Source organism: Hyposmocoma kahamanoa, unplaced genomic scaffold, assembly GCF_003589595.1.
Source record: "Hyposmocoma kahamanoa isolate Upper Pololo Valley unplaced genomic scaffold, ASM358959v1 226, whole genome shotgun sequence".
Classification (NCBI taxonomy): Eukaryota; Metazoa; Arthropoda; class Insecta; order Lepidoptera; family Cosmopterigidae; genus Hyposmocoma; species Hyposmocoma kahamanoa.
In genome coordinates, this window is record NW_020653745.1 from 950,233 (window position 1) to 971,053 (window position 20,821).

A 20,821-nucleotide genomic window follows, 5' to 3' on the forward strand; every position below is an offset into this window, starting at 1 on the left:
AAAAAAAAACATTTAGAACAAAGAAACTATAGAGTTGATATGATGTTAATTTTATTTTAAAAATGACTTTTTATTAAATGTTACTAATAAATAACTAACAATATATTGCTGTATTTGTTTTACTGTTTAGAGTTATCTATCAGAAGTCCGAAAATACATTTGCCCGAAATAATGTTTGCTCGAATTTTTGTACATCCAAATGTATTTTTAAACTTAATCTTTTCTTTGTAATAAGCAACCAAAATCCCCTGAAAGCATTTTTGTTATAAATTAGCAAATCAGTTTTGTTATAAGTCGGTTTCGCTAAAATCGGCCGCCGTGCGTTAATCGCGCGCTGTGACGTGTCTGACGCCGACCACACCAAACGTAGCACAGTACCAAACTGCGACGAGATTAGAGCGCGACAATGGATGAAGACAAAAAATCAATTTACTTAATCCAAAAATATTAATGTTTATATAACATAATAATTATAAAAATATCTTGTGTCTCGGCTTAAATCGTTACTACAAAGTGTTTTGTATTCGTCAAGTATACGTCTTTTCTTCCATAACTCGGGAACCCAAAATTTCCATTTTCTTTTCTCCCTTCAGCTTCTGATATAATTTCAGTTTATTTTATATAAAAATAAGTTTAATAAGATTCTTCCTCTTCAGCTTCAGATATAAGAGCAATTTTATTAAGATCGATACCAACCATTATGTACTGTCGAGCATGAGCGCCATTCACGAATGTTCAAAAGTCTCTGAACTGGTCTAGCACTGTGATCCGGGCGCGTTAATGCGAACAACGACGACGCGCGCCGCCATGCGTTGTAGTTGAAAACAGGACGCGACGCGACGCTTCGACTCTGTGCCGCCAGTGTGAGTGTAGCCTATGTGGGTTGACCCGTATGACAGTCACAGGTGGACATAGCTGACACGTGTTCGTGCACTGCATTACCTGCATAGCGGCGGTATAAAAAAAACTTTTTCTACGCTAGTAAAGTTGAGGACCGGGTGGAAGGCTCCTGGGCCTAAGGAAAATGTAATATATTGCGCAACTAATAAAGACTTTGACAAGGGTTTTCCGTTAATACCCCAACTATAGATGAATACGTATTCTTGGTAAACAGTTAATATTATTATCTGCATGCCTATTAGGTGATTTCCCACAGGTATAGTCTGTCCACGGTCAGTGTTAATACACTACGTGTGTTACCTACTCTTTGACAAAACTCTAATAGTTTCATGCACTCGTACCAGATGTCGTGTCGTTAACGCGCCTTAGAACATTATAGTAATTTCTATGAAAGTAGATTAAAGTTTTTTATTGAGTCGTTCAAAATTGCGACGAGGAACGCCAGGCACATGGACTTGTCAACAACTGTCTTCTGATCTGATCTTTGTGATTTAAAGCTCTGAGAGGTATTGCAACTGTCATGGACAGGCGTGTCGCTTGCCATCAGGCGCACGACTTGTTCATCTCGTCACTTAGTTATTATAAAAAAAAATCGAATACTAAGGAATACAATGGAATAGATATCCCACAGAACGAAAAATATCTTCCCCTAAGAAGATGCTTAAAACTTCATAATCATAACTTTATTATAAAAAAACCGACCCCAAAAGTTGTTTATCCGTGTTCGCTGTACTCGTAACACCTATTTTCCAAGTTTTATTGACATCCGTTAACGAAAAGTGAGTGAAACCCGATAAATCGGATTCATTAACTAATTTGGGATCATTGTTGAGTGTGTAGTGTGTACGGGCCGCAAATCCGGAATGGCAGAGCGTTCAAAGTTTGCGAGTACATTGCGTCTTATTTTGGATGTATTCAACACAAGACACACGTTTGTGCGCAATGTACGCGTAAATCTTGAACGCTTGTTGTACGCGCCGCCGCCGTTCCGAATTTGCGGTAATAATAATATTTTATTTCACGAGCAGTTAAATGTATTTATGTTAAAGTGCCAACAGATAATAATATGCTCGATTTTTTAATGATCGACGTGTGATCAAGTGAGTAAACGTGGAAGCAAGAGACGATCGACATTGCATTTTTGTCGATCGACACTTATGACCGGACAAAATCGAGTAAATGTGTAAGCAACAAAGACGATTGACATCGGATTTTATGCCGATCGCCACTACGGATAGTTTGTGTCTTTTGTCGACCACCGATAAATCAATAAGTGATGTCTACCAAGTTTAACTGCCTCCGTGGCCGAACGGTTACCATGCCGGACTGCCACGCAGAGGTCCCAGGTTCGATTCCCGGGCCGGGAGAAATATTTGTATGGCCTACAATTATTTCTCTCGTGCGTTTGGGTGTAATTTGTGTTTGTCTATATGTGTGTCCATGGCACCCGCGACACAGGGTTTCCCTAGTGCGGGGCTATGTAGTGTGTGCGTTATTTATTAAAAAAAAAAAAAAAAACCAAGTTGTTTCATTTTGAACGATTTGTCGATCGCTTATAGGCGACAGGAACGATCGATAGAATCTAGTAAATGTGTCATAATAATAATAGTCGGTAGTAAACAAGTCAATATAATATTATGGTATTAATTTTCATTCATAATATACCTGCAATGCACGACCTAGTTAAGGTCGCGGGAAACTGCATTACAAGCGATCTTAGGGGTAAGCGTCTATGCAGCTGCTGAAGCGCACAATCGTCTTTTAATTGCAAATTTAATTGCAATTAAAATCAATTCCATTGAAATCGAATGCAATTAAATTCAATTGCAATTAAAATCAATCGCAATTAAATCAATTGCGACGCGTCGCAATTGTGATTTCAATTGAATTGATTTTTTTTTAATCTGATTGAATTATTGATTGAAATTTAATTGATTAACGCTCAACACTGCTTGTTCATCCCGTCACTTGGTCACATAAAAAAATATATGTATAGGATATGGATTTGAAATAAAATAAGCGAATTTGGTTTTCTTTATATTTAAATTCAAAATAGGCTTAGACTATTTAACGGGAGTTGCGATGTGATTATAATTTATGAAAATTTATCATTCACGATCCGAATAAGTGTTACAAATTTCCGTGTACATACAAAAAAGAAAATAACCGCTATACACTTTATATAAATATTTACAAGATGTAACATCTTTTATAGTACATACATCGAGTTGTAATCGACTCGAGAATATTAACAACATTTTGAAAACAATATACACAAGCAATTGTCCTTGATTGGCTCAAACTGTGTAGTTTAAGTTCTAAGGGTTGCTAAGATTAGGTTCTCGAGCGAGACGAACCCGCAACGTGTGCACACATGAGCGGTTACACCTTGTACAATCACAGCACAACTCGGACATAAATTAAAAAAATACGTATCATAACAATATGTCAAAATCAATTTCGCTCAGTGTATCCGGCCAAGACAGTTACTTAAGTAAATTTACTATTTGAATTTCTCGTGTTTTCGTACTTACAACTTAATTGGGCTTATTAAACCTTACACAATAAACATCTAGTTCTATTTATTTATTTATTATTTACAGTAATTTACATCACAAGAGCAATGCTGCATGGTGGCTATACACGTTTGTTTTTTTTAATTTTTTTAATTTTTTTTTCTTCCTCACAATATAAAACGTAAAATTATAAGGAACTACTTGTAAGATCATTGTACAGTCAGGGAATAAGTTGTCTCGTAGATAACTTTAAATTTATATTTGAAGCTATGTAATAAAAAAATATATAGCTTTAAATTCCACTCTTCTTGGAAAAATATAATAATTACATTTGTTTCAGCTACTTTGTTAGTTGCAGAAGTTACCAGAGAGAATTCCTAAAATTTTACGTAAGCCCTGTGGAATTCTCATAGTGAACTTACCTTATAATTTACCAAATTTGCACATTTTTATGAAATGCTAGCTGGAAACTACACTAAATAATGTCGATTGAAACATTTTGAAAGACCCCTACATTGTTTTCACATGAGAGGTCTTTATTCCGGCAATTGAACGTAAAATACGTTTACGTTATCCATTTAATCTTTCTACAAAAAATTTCCTACTTTTTCTCACATAAACGAAAACTAAACAAAAATAGTGGGCCGTCTAATAAAAAAATGAGAATCGCCAACACTATTGTCTCTACTGAAGTTTGATCGAAATATTTGCTAACAAATTGCAATTCGTTCGTATGTTTGTAACCACCATACTGGACCCGCTCACAGCACACACTGAGTGACAGAAGGCGCGGGAGTTGCATTCTGGAAATTATAAAAATAAAAATAATTAGACAGACAAACGATGAGAAATCAGCCAAGATAATGAACTAAGTTTAATGATCGATGAAGTGAGTTTAAAAAAAAATACAAATAATGGAATTTAAAAATTACCTGTCGAAGTTACATTCATTTTTATTAACATGTATTTCAGTAAAATATTATGTACAGTTCGTTGGAAAATTGATAAATTTACTAGTTATTTTAAATTTGTATTGAATTGATATTCAATCCTTTTTTGTGAAATTACTCCACTAGTTTGTTATAATTATTAATACAAAGATTGAACGACCGGATTTGAACCGACGTTTTTTAGCATACCGTTACTAGTTATTATTATTGACACAAAGGTCGAACAAACTCGAACTAAATTCCTTCCACCTGATTGGATATGAACCAGTGTCTGTTGCCTCAACGTGGTTAACGCTCTGCCAACTAAGATACTAAATACTAGAAAAGTGGCAGGGGTATGAGATGTTAGTGGGAGTCCACGAGAGTGGGACCCATTTAAGTAGGTAAATGCCAAAATTTTGACTTCCATAAACGGAATGATTCACATCAGATATACCCATATACATATATAATATTTTCTTACAATAGACACATAAATTACTTAAGTAAATGTTTTATAATAAAATTCGTTTCGTTTTTATAAAAAAAATCTGACTACATAGTTAAACTTATCAAAGTGAGTAGCATCGTGGCCAACTGTCAAAATCACAAATTGTTGAATTTGTAAAAAAAGTCCTCCTAATTTTAGGTGGAACAGAAACAGTAGAACATCGTGTTGATGTGAGGAAAAGTATTTTCTGTAAGGTGGGCGGTAAAATTTTGAAGCGGAAGCGGAAGGCTCAAGGTTTTTAATGGCTCGAGTTTATTAAGTTGGTTTCAGAGCCGCGTGGGTTTACACGTGTGACCTCTGGACAAGCCACCCGTGCGTTCATTGTAGGCGACTGTCTCGTGTGATAAAGTTAAGTATTCAATTAAGAGCTTTGCGGATTTCATGCATGCGAGGGACCCAACGGATAATATTACAAAAACTTGAAATAGGAAAAAATAAATTGAGCATTGGGTCAGCGGAAGCCGTCGCCCCTGCCCGCACAGCGGCCGCGGGGCGCGAGAAGCGAAGGAGAAAGGAAGTCCCGCTCTTGGGGTTCGGGCTGGGCGGCTAACTACGTACAGTTGGTGAGGCGCACCGAGGGCCAGTCGTCCACGGCGTCGGGCTGCGGCGCGTCGGCGTCGCGGCGCCGCGCCGTGGTGGGCGCCTCGGCGCGCAGCACGCAGCCCTCGTGGATGTGCACGCCCGCCACCTCGGAGCCCGGCACCTCGAACATCACCTCCAGCAGCAGGTTCTCCTGCAACAGCGCGCGTCAGCCGCGGCCCCCCCGCCCGCCCCGCCCCTCGCCCTCCCGCCGCACCCACCATGATGGCCCGCAGCCCGCGCGCGCCCGTCTTGCGCTCCATGGCCAGCGCCGCCACCGCGCGCAGCGCCTCGTCGCTGAACGTCAGCTCGCACTTGTCCATCGCGAACAGCAGCTTGTACTGCGCCACCTGCGTCGTCGTCGCACTCAACAAGCGGGCAGTGGGCGCCGCACTAATGCGGTTTCAATTTAAAATGCACGGAGTGTCTTTTTTTAAACGGGACAGTATGAGGGTAGCCTCAGAACAATTTTGGCACAGTCAGCTTTTTGGTCAAGCGTAGCTTGTCCGTGTAAATGAATAAAATCGATCAAAATTACTTTTAATGCTTGTCAACTCAATTTCATTAAGAGATCAATTCATTGTACGTAACGAAGAAACCGGGACAACAAAAGTTGGTAACATTTCATAAAATGTATCCTTCAAATTTATATGTTGTTAAGATTAATAAATAAATTTAAATACTTTAATACAAACACTTTCACAGAATTTTAATGTTTTAAACATTATCTTTGAATACGGTTAAAAATATATTCATATATCAAACAAGCCGAATGAATTTACAATTTACTGACATCATAAAATTCTTAGAACAATAACGCATAGAATGATAGTTTCATAAAAAACGACCTGTCACAAGTGAGGCAAAAACCAAATTCATGTAGGCGTAAGCAACTTGTATTTACGCTCGTCGGCACGCACACAAATATACAAATAATGATGCCATGGAATAACATTTCCCTCAAAAGTGGGGAAATTGTATCTTGCCTAACTCATCGTTAAGTTAGATGTGCCTACAGATTTGCTCGATTTTGTCGATCAGGTGCCTACAGATATGCTCGATATTGTCGACAACGTCAAGTGACAGGACAGAAAATTTATTTTTGATATTCCTTATGGAAATGGCATTTACATCTGAATATACAAAGGCGACACGACTTTTCTCATTTCTAAATCCAAGATGGCGGACACGTCTTTTCAAATAAATGCAATATGGGAATCGTTTTCGAGGTATTCGAGGTGCTCATCACGAATATGGCATTTATTTCTAAATCCAAGATGGCGGACACGACTTTTGAAATAAATGCAATATGGGTATCATTTTCGAGGTATTTGGGGGTGTTCATTACGAATATGGCACTCATTTCTAAATCCAAGATGGCGGGCACGATTTTTCATATAATGGCAAGTTGGGGATCGTTTTCGAGGTATTTGGGGGTGCTCATTAGGAATATAGCACTTATTTCTAAATCCAAGATGGCGGACATGACTATTCAAATAATAGCAAGTCGGGTGTCGTTTTCGAGGTATTTGGGGGTGCTCATTAAGAACATGGCACTAATTTCTAAATCCAAGATGGCGGGCACGATTTTTCGAATAATGGCAAGTTGGGTGTCGTTTTCCAGGTATTAGGGGCTGCTCATTCCGAATATAGCACATATTTCTAAATCCAAGATGGCAAAGAATTAGAAGAAGAAGAATTAGAAGTCTTGTCCCCCATCTTGTATTCAGATATACATGCTATTTCCTTATGGTTTACCAAAAATACATTTTTGAAATTTGTTGTCAACCATCTTGGATTTAGAAATTAATGCTACATTCGTAATAAGTACTCTAAAACCCCTCGAAAACGTCTATAATTCTCAATCGTTACTGTCGATCCACAATGTCGAGCAAATCTGTAGGCACCTTATTAAATACTACCCAATTCTTATTTAACTCATATATGAACGAAAACCTACAAGCGAGTGCGACTATCGAATTTGAATATATAAATAGCCTGATATTATCTGTGGGTATGTTTACATGAAAAGTACACGATAACAATTAAGAACCTGAACCTGAAAGTTATTTATACACGATTTTGGAGAACTGACGATGACTTTTTAGTCAGAGTTAGTTTCCTGAAATAATTTTAGTTAAGAACTTTTAAGTCTGGGCAAGACAATTCTTTTAAATGAGTGTATGATGAACAAGAATAATGATTTTTCACATGAAACTAATGAAGGCAAATACTAAATATATTTCGTAAAAATAGCTAACGTAAATTCTCTACAATGTTGTTGCGGCGGTGTACATTTGTAGAAATTTTGCAACCGTCGCGATATTGCCTATTCTCAAAAAATTACGTAATATAATTATTTTGAAACAGAATAGTAAAATGGGGAGAAAAATCCCGTTACTTTGCAACATTTTCGTATCTTGTTGCAACGAAATTAATATTCTGTTTTAATGAATATTTATATAAAAATACAAATTGAAACGCGTTACTTCCTTGTGGAATGTGATGTTAGTGTCTATTTTATATTTGTTTGATCTATTTTTAAACCCAATTACCGCACATTTCGTCATTTTTAGCAAAAATTTTTGAGCTGCTCGCGGTGCAAGTTGACCTTGAGCACTGACAGCCCGCTCGCTCGTGTAAGCCCATAGGGCGTCCTACAATTTGCCTCACTTAGCGTGTGCGGGCTAGGTTTCTATGCGTTATTATTGTAATATAAAATTGTATAAAGAAATTGTGGCACCAAAACCTAATTTTGCGATCTATTTTATTAAATTTCTTAAAAAATTAATTTTGTTCGTACTCGTACAATCTCACATATTTTTCAGTACCAAATAATATAATTTATAAAATGTCTTATTATAATTACGTTTTATTGTTTATAAAATGCCAGAGAAACGAGTATTTTTTGTCGCTAGAGCCTCAGGAAATGACTTTTTTAATACATGTGTGTATTTGTGTCACTTTGGTGGTCACTTACCAACAAAACAGAACGACAGGGAATTACAATTTGGACCATTTTGAAGTCTTTATTGACTGTTTAAGTGAAATGAAAATCAGTGTTAGTGCGGCCCGATTAATTAGGACAACTAATTTTCGTAACTATTCGCTCAATCTATCAAAGGTCAAGCACGGTACTAGCAGTTGACCATTTTGTCCGCAAGCAGAAAAAGAGCACGAGCGAAGGCTACGCCCGTTCGAGCGGGGTCGCCGCGGCCTCGCGCCCACCCACCATGGCGTTCTTGGGCTCGGTGAGGATCCGCACCAGCAGCTCCTGGTTGAGCGAGTGGAAGGGCACCAGCACGGGGAAGCGGCCCACGAACTCGGGGATCATGCCGAAGTCGATGAGGTCGCGCGCCTGCACCTTGCGCAGCCAGGCGTCGCGCTCGTCGTTCTCGGCCGTGGCCGACGTCAGCGGCGACGCGTCGGCGGCGGCCGCGGCGGTGGCGGCGCGCCGGCCCGAGCGCGAGTCCCAGGCGCCGAAGCCCAGGTACTTCTCGTTGTTGCGGCGCTGCACCAGGCGGTCCAGGCCGTTGTAGGCGCCGCTGGCCACGAACAGGATGTTGGTGGTGTCCACCTGCACGGCGTCGCCGCGCAGCTTGCGGCTGTTGCGCTCGGGCACCGACACCACGGCGCCCTCCAGCATCTTCAGCATGCCCTGCTGCACGCCCTCGCCTGGGAACCGTCAGCGGGCTCGAGACCGGTCGCCGACCCCGCGAAACTCACTGGGCCCAGTGCAGCTTTCGCGGAACAGGCGACGTTCGATACGCAGGAGTAAACCTGAACTGAGTTTCCTTCCACAAACTTACTAAGGTAGCAAGTCCGATTATTTATTTACTCAGTCGATGGTCGATAAGCTATTTACCGACTGCAACCACTAGCTGCTCCTGAGCGAACAACGCTTTCACGAAACTAACTTTAGTAGAATAAATAACTAAAAAAAAACAATATACTGGCAACACGAGTGACAGTGTTCCAGCAGATGATGAAACTTTTTTTTTGAAAATATAATATCGACGGGGTAAAAGGAATAACCGTCTAATTGTAATTTATTAAGTTACCAATGTACCATAACACGGCTTGTAGTAAACTCTAAATTGAATCTGGCAATAGTGCAAAAGGACTTACCTCCGACATCCCTAAGTTGGTGAATACCGGGCACGGCACCGATCTTGTCTACCTCGTCCAAGAACACTATGCCCGTTTGTGCACGCTCAACACTGCAACACAACAAATCATATTTCCAATATAAAAACTACATGTGTAAAAGTAACTTTTATTGTACTTGTACAATTGACAAGGACTAATACATATTCAACTGTATCGAGTTCAAAGTTTGATGTATGACGACAACTGGAATAAAAAAAAGGTCACACAAAAATATAATTTCGCAGGTTCAATTATATTCTGCGTTTAGAAATATCTACTAAAGTTTTATTTAGCGTGTATTATAAAATAAACCGGTATAGCTGTAAGCCACGTACAGCAAAAAAAACTTTTCCACTTCTCATGCTCTTAAAGTTTGTATTTATGCTGGGTGTAGGCTGCATAAAGTAGGATTATATGCAGCACGCAAAATAAAAAACCATCACATTAAATATGTCTAATTGGTGTAATTTTACATTCAATTTTAATTAAATAATCGTTTATTTGTAATATTGCTATTTAATTTCCTCGCAATCGACGTGAAAAGTAGAGTGCATATACTCGTTCGTAAAACCCATTTTACCTTCGACTTAAGTATCCACTTGTTGTACAATCTGCTATTTAATGACTCCGTCATTTTCGTTCAGTAACTTTAACTTTTGACAGGTGTCAACTTCAAATGTGGAAAATTGAAGGAAAAATATCACAGAATTTTTTTTTTGAAAATTGAAATTTCTACACGCCTCAACACTGTCAAACTAGGAAAGTCTCTATACTATGAATGTTCAAGATTTTATTTTCTTTAATAGTAATTATCATATCCATCACTTTGTAGAACCAATTGTTGCAGTGCTCTCCGTGGACGTGAAATAATACCAAGTTGATAGAAAATATTACTCTATTTTCCGTAACTGATCACAATATGTTCCTTAACAATGTAATACATCCACTTTATGTACGTAATTTACTCGTCTTTAGCCTTTCGGACTCCTACACACCACTCGACTGAGCACCGGCCGATTCCGCCACCCTGTCCCTCCACTCAACCCTACTTTTTAGTAGCAAGGTGGGATGTGGCGGAAACGGCCGCCGATTGGCTGACGAGAAAATTAAGTAAAAATGAATACTCTTTATATTCAAATACTTAAAATTATAAGTGTGAATAATTATTTTAACGATCTACAATAAAACTATTCTACAGTTCGGCCATCCTGGATACTACACGACCTCGTGTACGTATCGTTTTACGATGAACAACAACTAACTCAATGATGTCTAACTTGGGCCGTGGATTACCTATCCACCGGCCCGAACGGCCGCTACCTGCGTTTACCGTTCAACATCGACAACAGATCGCTTCCATCTGTACTTCTTTGGCATGGTTGCTACTTTGGACGTCGTGATATTGACAGGTCGTTGTTGAATTCGTGAGAAATAAACAGAACGTTCACGGCCATAGTCAGATATATCCATTCGGACCGCGAATTGCCACCATTCACGGGCCCATAGGGTTGCTATTTGCGTTACCATTGGAGCTCAGATCGCTTCCATCAGTATGCAGAACTCAACATATTTCTGACCATGGAGTTGGTTATGGACCTGGAATATCACGATTTCCCAAGTGACGTTTATATACACGCATATAAATAATACAGTATGATTAGCCTATAGTTAGATTTTTATAATGATTCGAATATTTAATCGACATCCAGATATAATTCAATAAAATTTAATATAATAAGGTAAAAAAAAGTGTACATCATGTAACAAATATCATATCAATACAAATCAATTAAAAGAGAAAAAAAAAATTAAGTGAACGTTATTTAGATTAGTTTACGCTTTCTGAACTATTGCTAGAATCGTTATGCGACAAATGTGGACGCTGACAGTTTTAACCATGGTTGTAATTTGTCAATTGCAACTACTGTTTTGTATGGCCTGTTGTTGTTTCGCTTGCGTATAATATTAGTTATACGAGATATGGTCAAAAGCCTCCGACATAGCAAAGAATAGTCCTGCAGTTAAGTTACCGCTATTAATATTACTCAGTACCGATTTTATACGAATACGAGCCCTGTACCTCGCCTACGGTGGGGTCGGGCTCGGCCTGCGGCGCGTGGTCGGGTTCAGTTTACGGGGTGTGCTCATGCTCTTCGGTGGCACAGCAGTTAGTATTATGGGCGCTTGATGAGGAGGTCGATTTCCGATTTGGGCCAATTTAAGAAACGAACATTTCTAAGTTGGTTTTGGTCTGAGTATTCTGGAATTATCGTTATTTTGGTATTCATAGTACAGGAAATTCGGCAGTAGTTCGGCATTTTCCCCCCTAAATATTTCTCTTTGGCATAGCTTTCAAGAAAATGGAATCTAACAGATATGGTTGAGATACAACAACGCTATAATAAGTATCTCATTTCATCGGGAAGTATATATATATATAGTTGTCAAACATGCCCCTGTCTCGTGTTTATTGCACTTAGGGTACTTACTTGAAGTTGGCGTCCTGTAGCAGCTTCGCAATGACACTTTCGATGTCCTCTCCTACGTAGCCGGCCTGCGTGAGTGTGGTGCAGTCGCAAATCGCAAACGGCACGTCCAGGCATTGTGCTATCGTTTGCGCTAGGAGGGTTTTACCTGGAATTGACGAGAGTTCTTTGAGAGCAATACAATCTAAGAGTTATGCAACCGATTCATAAGCACCGGTTTGATCTTTGAAAATTGTTAGTACTGCATTGAAATATTCTAGTTAGCGGAAGCGCACTTGGTCGGTCAAAGTATCGATTGAGGACTACTGAGCTTCACGAGGTAGTTTCGTGAGCTATGATTGGCCGGGCGCGGCCGCATTGTTTAGAGAGGTACGGAGTCGGAGACGCCATGCCGCTATATATAATAATAATATATGGGAGATCTAGCAAGATCCTTAATAAGTCTTATAATTCAGTCAGACAAGAGTTAAGTGTATTTGAAAAGTTTCATGATGTATACAGTCCACCATTTCAAGGATTAATAGTGCGAAGATCAAGAAATCATTAAGAAAGAACTTTTATTATAGGACCCTCAACATACACTAAGCTCCTGGTTAAGTTGAGACAAGTTTACCAACCGATAAATAACTTTACAGAAAAACGTTGTAAATAACACATATCGTTTGACATTTTGGTTGCAACAAAGTAAGGTTTTTTATTTTTAATATAGAACTAGACTCACGTTTGGCCATCAGCCAGTATCATAAAAAAACCTCACCTGATGTTAAACGACGATGTGACCGACGATGGTACGCGTACGCATCTTACTCAGCTTTCAAAACCGAACATCAGCAAGTTCACAAAACAAAAATCAGGACACTGAACAGAGGTGGTTGGCGATTACATTATAGAAAAGAGCCTACGTTTTAAATAGAAACAAGAAGACATGGTACATATTACATGCGATAATAAGGTGGTCACAATAGCCATTAATTTGGAAAAGTCTTCGAGGTAACTTGAATAAATAAATTAACAGGAAATAAACGAATCTGATTCGAATACAAACAAAAAGTTATTTATAGCCATTTTTATTTAAAACTTCATTAAAGTGCAGTTATCGAGTGATCAGATAAACGTAAATAACACAACATAAATCTTTGTCTACGTCCGCAACGATACACGCTGCTCATACGAAAGTGTTACTCTTGGGTTAACCCGCATCGAGTCATGTCGTTATAAGTAATTGAGAGCTTAGTACTTAAGCGGTAGCGAGAGCGTTATTTTGGTAAAAGGTCTAAAGCCTCACTTTGAGTGAAAATGAGTCGTATATTCCTTTAACTTTGATTTCTTTTACCGCTTCCATCTGTCCAGTAGGCCTAGCACGATAGGGCGCGACTTGCGCGAGAGTGAATAGCAATATCTCTATCTATTCCTCTATCTCTAACTATCTATCCCTATTGTTCTAGCCCTACAGGTTTCGTTGCAATGAGCACTTTCTGGCACTTTACTACTTACTTAATTCATTTTTAATTTACTTTGTATAAAGAGCTGCACTTTTGTGCACCTAGATAATGGCAGCTTCAGTAATTTTTGTTAACAATAAGTAAAGGACACAAAACGTGATTTCAATATGGAGCTATCCAATTAGTTTACGACCAAAGGACGGAGCTATAATAAACCTTTGTCCGTTCTAAATAAAAATGTAACCTTAAATTCAGTTTAGTTTGTGCGTCCGAATTGTCGTCAATGAATGTTTGTTATAACTAGAATTGAAGACAAATGTAACACATGATTATGATTTGTCACAAAGTGTGGCAAAGTTTGTCGTTCAAACAGCTACGTTTGTTTAAATCGAACGTCCGAGGGATTATTAATAACTACCAATACGCCATTAGCAGATTTCTTAAATAACGGTTTAACGCGACTAATTCGTTATGTGATTTCGGCGTTTTAAGTTAGGTTAAATGGTTTCCGCCGTCGCGCTTCTCTTGACAGAGGCATAAGCCTTAAGCCTTTACTTAGCATACAAATTTTGTCCCAATGTTATACCTGATTCACATCACGGTATTGTTTCGCTTTTTCCTCATCGATGGTCTTTTGCTACACGATAAATACACGATACACAAATACACGATCTTTGCTTTAAGTGTACACTGTTGCTGTGATAGCTTAGTGGGAGATGTCAATTCTCTAATTAGAGCATGGTCGAATCCCCGAAGAGCCATGAATCTGTGACTTTAACGTTACGTAACAATACTTACCTCTCGCTAACGGTGAAGAAAAAATCGTGATGAAACCTATACGTCAAAGGTTCACATCCATTGGAATGTAAAACGTAAACTATTTCCTTAGATATCTGTGCCCAGCACTAGGATATATAAAGTGTTGATGATGATGGCGATAAACCTCAAACTGTCGTGCGTCAGTTTTTATTGTCCAAATTTTTTTCTCATCTAAATCAGGGTTTCCATGTTGCAATATTAGTAGATACAGTTTGCGAATCAATTTATGATAAAAACACTTAAAACCTTGATGTTACAAGGTAAACGACGAATATGGCGCGTGAATTGGTTTTTTAACAATGAAATTACCATAAAATCGAAATAATTGGTCCAATTTTGAGCTGTATAACGAAATAAAGATTACCTTTTAAAGCGCACGCGTCTGTTGCAGAAAAAAATATCCCCTGTCGATGGGAATAGGTCGTAAATAAGTCAGAAAAATAATATACAACCTCTGTCGGAGTAATTATGTTGACTTACGATGCCAAGCTGGCCGGCGTCATTTGTTCAGGGTGGCATTTCGAGCTCGTCCCGGTTCGATGTTCGATCAATTAAAGATTTTATTTTTATCAAGTGTAATGAGAAATATTTAAAAAATGTCTACTTTATGGGGCAACGCCTCTTTAATAATAATTAAAAACAAAATCACACATACAAAGTTTGCCATTTACGAAGCTTAAAACCATAATGATACAAAAAACTTTATAATAAATGTTTTCATACAACCTCTGCATACTTAGGTGACAAAAAAGTCCACGGTAGTGACCCGTTTAGCTCTAAAGAAGTATTGTAAACAATAAATTTGAAACAAACGTCTGAATGAAATGCCTAACGTATGAATAAGTGATTAATCAATGTTAATCAAGTGTAATTTGTTTACCTACGAAATAAAAATAGTTTTGTTTTTGGTACTATAGTCCATTTCAAATAGGATGGGTACTGTAACATTTCAAATTATTACGTTGCATGCGTAGTATTTTTAACTAATCTTCTAAGCAGCTTACAAAAAAAAAATAGTAAATTTGTTACAATGTATCAAAAACAAAAAGTATATGTTGCAGTTGTAATTTTGAAAATTAACTGATAAAGATAAAAATAAATTACCACAACTACTTCATTCGTAAAACGGAATATTTAATCATAGAGATTTACACCATGGAATCGATAAATCGAATCACTTATTGCGTATCTTGTATTAATACGTGTGCAAATTGTATTACAATGACCTTGTTAGCGGGTCGTTTTCTTTTGTTTTGCATGATGTTTTTGGGAGTCACTGTTCAAATTTGCTGTTGATTTTATGCTTTGTTGTTGACTTTTCGTTTTAATTATTAATACAAAGATCGAACACTCAGAAAAAATTCCTTCGATCCGGTCGGATTCGAACCGACGTCTTGCATACCGTGACAGACGCTATACCAACTAAGCCACGGAACGAGCCAACGGACCTCACGCTTGCGTCGTGTCTTTGTATTTAGTTTTTCAACGACTTTTTAGTCGTAGCGCCATCTATGAGAAATCTATGAAAGATTTATCACACAGTTAGTACCTTTACAGCTACCAGTCCTGGCGAGAGATGTCGCTATTCACTGTATTTTAAATTTTTAGTGGATTGGATTTCGATTATTTTCTGTGAAATTACTCCACTAGTTTGTTACGATTATTTATTAATACAAAGATCGAACACTCAGAAAAAATTCCTTCGATCCTGATCTGGGTGTTCAATCTTTATATTAATAACTATAACAAACTAGTGGAGTAATTTCACAAAAAATAATCGAATATCAATTCAATAAAAATTTAAAAAACTTCGTTTGTTTATTATTGTTTTTTTTAATTGAATTTGCGAATAGTTTAGTTAGTTTTTTAGTAACATAATAATAAAATCCTTTTTGTTGTTCTAAACTACAGTCTATAAATCGATTCTCACTTCATTATAAATTATCTCGATAAGATACTTAAATCGATTGTTTTTACATCATTATTCGATTTTCCATCACTACAGCTCTAAAAACTTCAACTCTCAAACGTCACCTCTTAATTTCATTTATTATTTGCCTGATCTATTATATTACGTACAGAGTGAAACGCTCTTTACTCAAGCTAAATGGTCGGTCCACATGTCACTTGAAGTTGTAAGTTTAACCTGAATTAAACTAGCGTGGTGGAATACGGTCGAAAACTAGAGGAGACCCAAGCGAGACGTATTTGTATGCCTTGATACAGTACATTATCTTTTATATTAATTTCTAACAGAAATATAAAAAAGTGCGTATAGAACGAAATCGCGAGCAGTTTAATAAAAGGTGAATATCACCAGTGGTCCCCCTTTAAACAGCTATATAGTTAAAGCCACTATAAAGATCATTAAGACCACGCCTTATTCCCATTACATGTCACAAAACAAGCACAAAATTGACATCAAGCATAAAATATTTAAAAATGTAAATAAGTAGCTTCATTTCACGGTAATAAAGCCATTATGCAACCGAGGATTACTTGCGAACCTTATATGGATGATATACGGCTTGGAGTTGGGTAAGGCATCTTCTTTTTGGGGATGCTCTTTTGCTGGAAGGTGTTTGGGGGTAATAAAGTTTTATGTAGATTGCCTTGTATGGGATTGTATAAAACAAGGAAAAATGCTTATTACACAAATGTTAATAAACCTATGAGTTTACATTGAAACGCGGTAGCCTACACGGTACCTAGACGGTAGTCTAGGTCACCTCCTATTGCACGTCTTTCTGGATCGAGTATGTAGCAACTTTTCTTCGAATAATGTTTTTTCCAAACATTCGAAATATATGGCAAAAGAATGGCATACACAGCCGGTAATTGCGTTTTCCCTAACGGACTATTTAGAGCTTTTCAAAGCCCGAGTGAATAGGTATATATTACGCTCTAAAAAATATCTATTTGTGCCAATCTTATGTCATGGTGTTAAGGATTAATTCTTGCATCAAATAAACCTGTAACTAATATAATATGCTCTAAGAGTAGGTACAGGGTCAAGAGCACGTCTAGCTTGACACTTGAGACTTAAATCCAACTATAGAGTTAGACTTTGTGCTTTGGACCGTTCTTATCGTAGCCACTTACGATAAGAACGGTCCAAAGTACGAAGTGTCAAGTTTGATGTGCTCTTGACTGTACATGTGACTTAAAATCGGTTACAAGGTACTCTTCATCACCAGCAAACTGACACATATACCCTATTACGAAGTTGGATACTGTTTATTGTTGCGAAACCCGAGATTCGTGATTTAACAAACATACTTAAGAGGTTTCACACAAAATACTTCTTTTCTTTTCTTATATTGATGCGAACGAAGAGGGTATCACACCTAGTGGATCACTCTGGCCTGCTATGCTTTGATAATTGGCAAATGGTAAATAATAACCAATAACTTTAACACATGCAGATCCTTGTAACTTTGCGAGCAACTCGCTCTTGGCAGATTTTATCAGCAGAAGCGTAAACACTACCGTGGTGAAATATTGCCTTTGAATGATTTTATTTTGACATGCGCTTTCTCTCTACTGACATTTTTCACATAAAAATATTTAATGTTGATAAATGTGATAGTACGTGTATACATATGTATGTATATATATAATTTATGGCGACTTTATCAGTATTGGAATCCAATCATTGATTTTGGCTTTTATCCAACAAATATCAAGGTTTTCATTTGAACAGACAGTGTAGCTATATTTACAAGTTCCGTTTAAGTATGTCAGTAGAGGGCATTGTTTGGGGAAAACCACAAACATTGTTGTCTTTAGCTGGACGCAGTAAGGTCTAACCACACATATCAGTGCCGTGCACGGCACGACGGGACGACGCACAGTGGTGGCACAGCACTTTGTATGGCACCGCGAAAAATATAATGTCTTTATAGTAAAACAAGAGTATTGTTTTTTAAGGTATTTAAAGATGAAATACATATTTTGTGATAATAAAATATACGCATAATTAACATCTCGTGGTGTACCGCGATAAATATTATGTTTTTATAGTAGAATTTTTATGCTAGACATAAATGGAAGCTGAGTTACCGAAGTTCAGAGGGTTCATGGTTCTTTTGTGGGGCAAAAGGTACTAAGTATTGTAATAAGATTCCAAAAGGTGTTTTGGACCAATTCTTTGATAAGTTCAGAAATCATGTAAAGGCAACCTTACTAAAGAGAGGATATTACTCTGTTAGGGATTACATAAACGATAAGACAGTTTGGTTTTAAAAATTATTTTTTAAAATGTTAAAAAATTTTATTTGGTTGCCTACGAAATGAAGTTAATTTTGATTTTGAAATAAGACTATTGGTTCTTTTAGGATACTTAAAGATGAAATAATTATTTTTGTGTTAGTTGACTAACATATATACGTATATATGTTATCTATATAATCTAACATATATATACAAATATAGGTATATTAATTTTTATTACAAATGAGAACACATATCGTAAAAAAATAACTATTTCATTATTAGATTATATTATAATATCGTTGGTTTTTAAGGGGCAGTTAGTTCATGTGTTCTGTTAAAATTTATAAAACTTAATCAAGACAGGCTAATAAATCGATTTAGTGATATTAGTAATACAGTCCAGGGAGGTTGTTAGTATTTTACTAAAAAAAACTTATTTTTTGTAATACAAGTTGATTTTGAATAAAAATCATTTAGCTCCGAAAAAAATTTATTGGTCTTATATGCATTGTCCACGCTTAACGCGTGTAGCTTTCTTGGCAACTACACAAATTGCACAATCTAATAGAACTACTCGACCGTTCTTCACCCAATTAACCGATATGCATGGAATTTGAAATTAGAATAAAAAACAATGGGTTGTGAGTAAGTTCAAAAAGTATGGAAAAAATTTGCAATTATAAAATTAGGCGGCGCAAATGTGCAGAAATGTAAAAAAAAGAAAAAAAGGTGATTCGGTAGGCATTTCGACATTCGGTCTAGCACTTTAATACTCGCGTAAATAGAAAACACGTACCGTCTGAACACATTCATGCAAAAACTTTTGTATGAATAATTTCTTTTTTTTTAACAAAAAACCAACCTTACAGGCAGCATATTTTCTTCAAATTTAAATAAGACCCTCTATCTAACAAAAAATAATCACACAAAAAATCCTTCTCCTTTCTTTGAAGTCGGTTTAGAAACAGGCTTGTATGTTATACACCTTAATGATAAGATTCATATTTCGATATACGGTTTTACCTTAAGAAATTAAAATATATTTTTATTTCACATATAAGCAAATTAAATTGAATCGTGACATTGACTTAACACCACTGCGCATTCGTAAGGCATATTCCCCTAAGGGACTCTAGAAATGGGATCTCAATTGTCCACTTTCATCGGTCGGCGATAGTCTGAAGATGTTATCTGGCAAATAGCAGACTTGGATTGTGCACGGTCTGGCGCGCCGGCGCGTCAGTTCATTTGTTTTCATATTAGATTAAAAAGAAGCGGTGAAATCGCTGACAGCCGACGCTTCTTTTAAAAGAAGAAATTAAAAAGTAAATCTTGTAACATTACGAAGTATTACAACAAATTTTTCTTTATTGATACATTGAATTTTAGTTTTTTAATATTTAATTTTAGAAATTTTTATTTTTATTATTATTTCAATTTAAATTTATGGTAATGAATTTTGAATTAATCTTTCATTTTTATCTTTCATTTACAAAATGTTTTCACCAGTTTATTGTAATTACTGTAATTAACACGCACACCTCATGGAAGAATGGCATAAGTGGAGTTACGTCAAAAACGTTTATTGCTCTATTAGATACAGAAAATTTGCATATTTGTATTTGTAATTCTGTCGACTAATACTGTAGATAAAAATTGGAGGATGTGGGTTATATTTTTCTGTATCTAACGGAGCAATAAACATGTTTGATGTAACTCCACTTATGCCATTCTCCCACGAGGGGTGGGAAATAAGGGTCAAATTGCCTGTAATAAATGATGATTATTATTGTTATAAGTAATATCGATTAGGAACCACACCATTTGCAATTCCGTATGACCAGCATCAAAATGATCTGAGCGATCAACAAATCGGAATATGTTAATGCTAAAAATCAACCTAATGTTAATGGTTTTTGAAGTGCACTTTTGAATTCGACTAAATGAACCGCAGTATTACAGGTAGGTAAACGAGATACTGACCGCATCCGGTGGGGCCGAGCAGCAGCACGTTGCTCTTGTCGAGGCGCAGCTCGTGGTGCGTGCGCTCCAGCACCTCGGCGCCCGCGCCGCCGCCCGCCGACCCCGCCTGCGACAGGTGCAGCAGGTCTGTGCCAACCAAGTCACACATCACTCTCTCCACTCCCGTACCTTCCACCGGGTGTTCCGTCATGTGATATCTCTATCATAGGCTAGCAGCCCTGATTTAGATGGATGTATTTAGTGATGACATCGACTCCTTCAAAAGCAAATTAACTAAAAAATATATGAATTA

The 20,821-nt window shown here is 37.2% G+C and overlaps 1 protein-coding gene across 3 annotated transcripts in view; it reads right to left on the bottom strand.

Moving 5' to 3' along the window:
- Positions 1-2,927: 2,927 nt before the first annotated feature.
- The window catches only part of LOC113228333 (ATP-dependent Clp protease ATP-binding subunit clpX-like, mitochondrial), a 63,059-nt gene continuing 45,165 nt past the window's right edge, over positions 2,928-20,821 (bottom strand). For 2 of the 3 annotated variants that reach the window (XM_026461598.1, XM_026461597.1), the window contains exons 5-11: positions 20,530-20,655; positions 12,074-12,218; positions 9,564-9,655; positions 8,668-9,110; positions 5,657-5,785; positions 5,431-5,589; positions 2,928-4,219 (exon numbers count right to left, since the gene is read on the bottom strand). In XM_026461598.1, the coding sequence (XP_026317383.1) occupies positions 4,178-4,219; positions 5,431-5,589; positions 5,657-5,785; positions 8,668-9,110; positions 9,564-9,655; positions 12,074-12,218; positions 20,530-20,655 (1,136 nt within the window). In that variant the 3' untranslated portion in view covers positions 2,928-4,177. Of the gene's footprint in view, positions 4,220-5,414; positions 5,590-5,656; positions 5,786-8,667; positions 9,111-9,563; positions 9,656-12,073; positions 12,219-20,529; positions 20,656-20,821 lie in introns of all 3 variants that reach the window. The other variant, XM_026461599.1, reaches the window with a different exon arrangement.